Here is a 5468-nt window from a genome sequence, read left to right on the forward strand (position 1 = left end):
AGGAATTCTGTGTAAGTGTAGTGCTTATGGGTTTGGCTCCTCCGATAGTGCTTCTTCGATGGACACTTACGTAGAAGAGACAGAGTTGTCGGTCAATAGTTGCGAGGAGGAGGTGGAGCGGTGCGACAGAGGGGCTACGTGGCAGAAGGGGGAGGAGAACGAAGGTGGGGACCAGGTCTCACAAAATACAAAAATGTCTGGATCTGGGGAGTCTGTGACAAAAGGAGTACTAGGTCGGCTTAAAGAGTGTCAGAGTATCACGAATGGGGAAATGGAGATCCATAAGGATTCAGAAGAGTTGATCTTAGTCAAATCCCCAGCGTGGGTAGCTGATAAAGTGGAAGGCTATAGTTGTCTAGAACATGATGAATTGGCGAGGCTAGTGGTGGACGTGGAGCATAGAAATTTACTTTGCACACCTATCCCTTTGTTGGACCAACAGGGTAAGCAGTCGGCCCAGTTGAAGGAAAACCAAGATCTAGAGACAGAGCCAACCCCTGGGGAAGGGCGTGCCGGGGGTAAACTGCTAGAGAGGGAGGACCTTGGGTGCGATACGCTATTTAGAAGCCATATTGAAGATTTGGTTTGGCAGGAGATTGAAAAGGGTTGTGGGAATTGGGAGAACCAAGCACTCACCCCAGGCGTTCGATGAGAATAAGTGACAGAGCCACTCGGTTAAGGAGTTCTTCCATCTACACAACTGAAATCCCTTCAACAGCAATCTCTGATGGAGATATCTTTAACTGTAATGCCCGATTATGCGAATCGGAAGTTGTGGAGGAATCAGGTATGCTATGGGAAGGGGGTAAACGTATGGGTATTGCTTGCAGAGGGGATGAAGTAGAGGTAGTTAAGGAATATAAGTGCATGGAAGCGAGAGACGCGGAGTGTATACAGAGGTTTGAGGAGGGAAAGATGACTGGTTTTTATGTTGATCATTAATTTAAATATTAGAGGTCTGGGGGGAGGAACTAAAGCCAAATACCTGAGGCAAGTTATTGCGTGTGAGGGAGCAGAAATCGTATGCATTCAAGAAACAAAGACCACTGTTTTTTCCGATGCCAGATGCTTTGCGTTGTGGGGGGATAATGAGGTGGGACGGATACACAATGAAGGCGAAAATGGAGGAGGTAGTCTGCTTACTATGTGGAAGAAGTCTGTGTTTGGTTATGAGAGTCAAGTCATGGGAAAGGGGTTTATTGTTTTTTTCGGGAAACATATAAGCTCTGCTCTGAGATGTGTAATTGTAAATGTTTACGCTGCTTGTGCATACACAGAAAAGGTGAAGCTTTGGGAGGAGTTGTCTAACATTAAAGTAGCATCACATGATCTGTTATGGTGTTTTTGTGGGGATTTTAATGCAGTAAGAAACAAAAGTGAGAGGAAGAGTATAAATAGTACAGTGGGTTGCTCTAGGGAGATCTGTGGTTTCAACAATTTCATTGAAGCAAATCTGTTGTTAGATCTGCCTTTAGTAGGGAAAAAATACACTTGGTTTAAGGCAAATGGCTCGACGAAAAATAGATTGGATAGAATCCTTGTAACTGAAGAGTGGCTACAGATATGGCCAAGAAACAAGCAGTATATACAGCGGAGGGAAGTATCAGACCATTGTGCCATTGTGGTTAAATCGGTAAACAAGGACTGGGGGCCTAGACCATTTAGAACCATTGATGCATGGCATATGGAAAGGGGGCTCTATGGGATGGTGAAGGAAAAGTGGCAGTCATATGTTGTTCAGGGGAATGAAATAACAAAGCTCAAGGACAAATTGAAAAGGCTGAAGGGAGATCTGAAGGTATGAAATAGAGATGTATATGGAAACTTACATATCAAGAGGAGAGTAATTCTACAAGAAATGGATAGCTTGGAATGTCAGGATCTCACTGATGTCCAACATGAAAGTGTAAGGGTGGAAAGAGTGGAATTGTTGAGTCAACTGCGGGAGATTGATAGAAAAATTGACTCACTTATAAGTCAAAAGGCTAGAATGAACTGGCTGAAATTCGGGGATGCATGCACCAAATTCTATCATTCATCCATTAAATGGAGAAGACTTAGAAATGAACTCAAGGGAGTGGAAGTTGGGGGCCAATGGTGTGAGGAACCTTGCACGGTTCGAATAGAAGCAAAGAAGTTGTTTGAAAATAGATTTAAAGCAACAAAGGACCTGGGGGTGCGGCTTGATGCAGTTGAATTTAAAAGAATTAATCAGGAGGAAAACTTGTTTCTCCTGGCAGCGTTTACAGAGGAGGAAATCAAGGAAGCGGTGTGGCAATGTGAAGGGTCTAAGAGTCCTGGACCGGATGGGTTCAACTTCAACTTAATTAAAAAAAGCCGGGACTTTATCAAAGATGAGCTAATTACAACTTTGGCTATGTTCCATGATACAGGTACTATACCAAAGGGCTGCAATGCATCATTTATAGCATTGGTACCAAAAGTAAGGGATCCATCTAAGCTGGAGCAGTATAGACCAATATCTTTAGTGTGGGCTTTTTATAATGTCATATCGAAGGTGTTGGCGGGCAAACTTAAAAAAGTGTTACCCTCTGTTATTGATGAATGTCAATCAGCTTTCTTAAAAGACAGAGGGATTCTTGATAGCGTTCTCATGGCAAATGAAGTAGTAGAGGATCTGAGGAGGAGTGGGAGATCTGGGTTGTGCTTGAAGGTGGACTTTGAGAAAGCTTATGATTCAGTTAGTTGGGATTTTCTCTATGATATGCTCTTAAAATTGGGATTCCAAATTAAATGGGTTGAATGGATGCGTGGATGACTGGAATCTGCATCTGTCTCGGTGCTTGTGAATGGTAGTCCAACAGAGGAATTCAAGCCAACAAGAGGCTTGAGGCAGGGTGATCCCCTCGCTCCCTTCCTCTTCTTAGTGGTAGTAGAGGGTCTAGCTGGGTTAGTAAGGCAAGCAAAGAAGGCTAACCTACTATCAGGTGTCAAGATTGGAAGAGAGAAGGTTGAACTCTGTTCTATGCAATTTGCAGATGACACTTTATTCTTCTGTGAGGAGTCTCATAGTAATGTGGTGGCTATTAAGGCAATCCTTAGGGGGTTCGAGCTAGCCTCAGGCCTGAAGATTAATTTCCACAAATCCAGAATTGCAGGTGTAAATGTTAACCGAAATGCCATGGTCTGCTATGCAAAAATCTTGAATTGTGGTCAGATGGGAGTACCGTTTAAGTATCTGGGCTTGGAGGTGGGAGGGAATCCAAGAAAGACTGCTTTTTGGGAGCCTGTCCTAAGTAAACTAAGAGCCAGACTTAATGCATGGAGAGGGAGATTTCTATCTTTGGCAGGGAGAATTTGTCTCATCAAATCAGTTATAACAGCAGTCCCACTATTCTACCTTTCGCTTTATAAAGCACCTAATTGCGTGTGCAGAAGCATTATCAGCTTACAACGGAGGTTCCTATGGGGTTGGGGGAAGGAGAAGAAACCGATCGCTTGGGTAAGTTGGGAAGTGCTGTGTAAACCAAAGGAGGAAGGTGGTTTGGGAATCAAAGATATTAGGAAGTTCAATTATGCTCTTCTGGCTAAATGGAGGTGGCGTCTGATATCTGAAGAGAAAGGAAGGTGGAAGGAGATGTTGTTTTCCAAGTATGGGGTGGATTTAGAATGCCGGCAAGCATCAATAAAAGTCCAATCCTGGTGGTGGAGAGACTTACAGAAAGTGTGCACGGAGGGAGAAGGAGAAGGTTGGTTTAATCAGCAAGTCGTATGGAAAGTAGGAAGTGGAGACAAAGTAAGATTTTGGGAGGATGCATTGGCCGGTAATAGTAGCCTCAAAACTTTATTTCCTAGGCTTTATTCAATCTCTTTGAACTAGGGCCAAAAGGTGGAAGAGGTTGGCTCTTGGGTAGACTCAGTGTGGGAATGGAAACATAGGTGGAGAAGAGCAAGATTCGAGTGGGAAAGCATGTTGGAGTGAGATTTGGCTTTGCACTTATCAAGAGTTAGGCTAACTAGGGATCAGGAAGATATACGGGTGTGGGGTTTTGATGATTCGGGGCTGTTTCCTGTTAATTTTGTGTATGAATGTATAGCTCATCCGGTTAGAAGATCCCAAAATGATGTGTTCAGTTATCTTTGGAAAATCAAAACCTTCCCCAATGTGATAACCACAACATGAAGAATTCTTATAGGCAGAATACCTACAAGGGAAAGCTTGAGTAGAAGAGGGGTGATCATGAACACAATCCTCTGTGCTATGTGCGAGTTACAGGAGGAAACATGCCAACATACATTCATAGAATGTGATGTTGCTCAGAGGGTGTGGGTGTTATGTCTTAGATGGATCGGCATTGTGTCTGTACAGCATAATGCCATTTTAGCTCACTTTGAAAGTTTTTATCTACCCCAACTTAGCAGTAGACAAAATCTCTTATGGAAAGGAGTGTGGGCAACTATAGTGGCATGTATATGGGAGCAAAGGAACTCTGTTGTCTTTAGCCAAGGGAAAATAGATGTGGAGGAGATTATTCAAAAAGTCCAGCTTAAGTCCTGGCAGTGGTTAAAGCACAGGGACCCCTCTTTTAGCTATTCTCTTTCAGATTGGATGTTGAACCCCCTTGTCTGTATTAGAAGCTACAAATAAATGGGGGAGGATGGTGATTGAGGGGGTGAGGTTGAGGGCGTGAGGACATATGTTCGCTTTGTGGTGTATAAAGAAGAGTCCCTGGCTGCAGGTACATTGATTGGTGTTAAGCAGCCTTTTGATGTGAAGAAATGAGTTCTGGCTAGAGGAAATAAGGAAGACTAGAGTAAGGCGGGCAGGGGTTAATAGGAGGGATGAGCGCGCTGTAGGTTTGCAAAGCAGCAGGCAAGTGAAGGCCATGGTTTTACTTTGGTGCTGAAATGTTGCAGAAAAGGAAAATAGGTTGCTAGGAGGGATAGTCTCAGGTAGAGGAAAACACAAGTGAAGGTTGAAAAGATAGTGTGGCCAGCGTGACCAGTCTCGGCTTGGAACAAAGTATGGCAGAGTTTTGTCTGTAAAGGAGGTTTGCTTCTGTGGTTTAGGAGAGCAACAACTGGTCTTGTTAAGCTTAGTATGATCTAAAGCAGTTTGCTATACTGGCTAGCCTGTTGGAGGGCTACATTACACCAGTATTTGTACCAGTTGTGTATGGCATAGCCACTGGTTTGTTTACAAGCTTTTGGCTCTTTAAAGACAACAAACATAGTTGGAAAAGAGCTAAATGATGTGGTCAGGGGAATGGGACGGGGTGTGCAGAGTTCTTTTATAACCCACAATAGTGAAGGCGTATCTACAGGAGGAGTAACGTGTTGTAGCTTGATCATCATAGGAAGAAACATTGTGCTGGGTGGGAGCGGAGTGTTCTTATGCCCTGAAGGGTGAAGAAATGAACTTCTCTCTTGTATGGAGACCAAGGTCTGGTGTAACATATGTGGTTGTTAAAAGAATGGCAAAACTGCTTTGGTATTTAGGTTGATTA

The 5468-nt window shown here is 43.6% G+C and overlaps 2 protein-coding genes across 2 annotated transcripts; both read left to right on the forward strand.

The window, feature by feature from the left end:
* Positions 1-648: 648 nt before the first annotated feature.
* LOC137824624 (uncharacterized) lies at positions 649-1804 on the forward strand. The gene is made up of 2 exons (XM_068630290.1): positions 649-899; positions 955-1804. Exons 1-2 carry the CDS (start codon positions 649-651, stop codon positions 1802-1804), a joined length of 1101 nt encoding a protein of 366 aa, XP_068486391.1.
* A 1182-nt stretch (positions 1805-2986) lies between these two features.
* On the forward strand, positions 2987-4609 carry LOC137824625 (uncharacterized). Its single transcript, XM_068630292.1, has 2 exons — positions 2987-3785; positions 4158-4609. Exons 1-2 carry the CDS (start codon positions 2987-2989, stop codon positions 4607-4609), a joined length of 1251 nt encoding a protein of 416 aa, XP_068486393.1.
* The last annotated feature ends 859 nt before the right edge of the window (positions 4610-5468 follow it).

The sequence above is a fragment of the Phaseolus vulgaris genome, chromosome 8 (assembly GCF_000499845.2).
Source record: "Phaseolus vulgaris cultivar G19833 chromosome 8, P. vulgaris v2.0, whole genome shotgun sequence".
NCBI classification, from domain to species: Eukaryota; Viridiplantae; Streptophyta; class Magnoliopsida; order Fabales; family Fabaceae; genus Phaseolus; species Phaseolus vulgaris.

Excerpts from the sequence above, each read along its gene's own strand:
- LOC137824625 (XM_068630292.1), top strand. The coding sequence starts at position 2,987 with ATGCAATTTGCAGATGACACTTTATTCTTCTGTGAGGAGTCTCATAGT. Across the intron at positions 3,786-4,157 it reads TTGGGAGGATGCATTGGCCG|GCAGAATACCTACAAGGGAA; the intron begins GTAATAGTAGCC and ends GAATTCTTATAG.
- LOC137824624 (XM_068630290.1), top strand. The coding sequence starts at position 649 with ATGAGAATAAGTGACAGAGCCACTCGGTTAAGGAGTTCTTCCATCTAC. Across the intron at positions 900-954 it reads GACGCGGAGTGTATACAGAG|AGGTCTGGGGGGAGGAACTA; the intron begins GTTTGAGGAGGG and ends TTTAAATATTAG.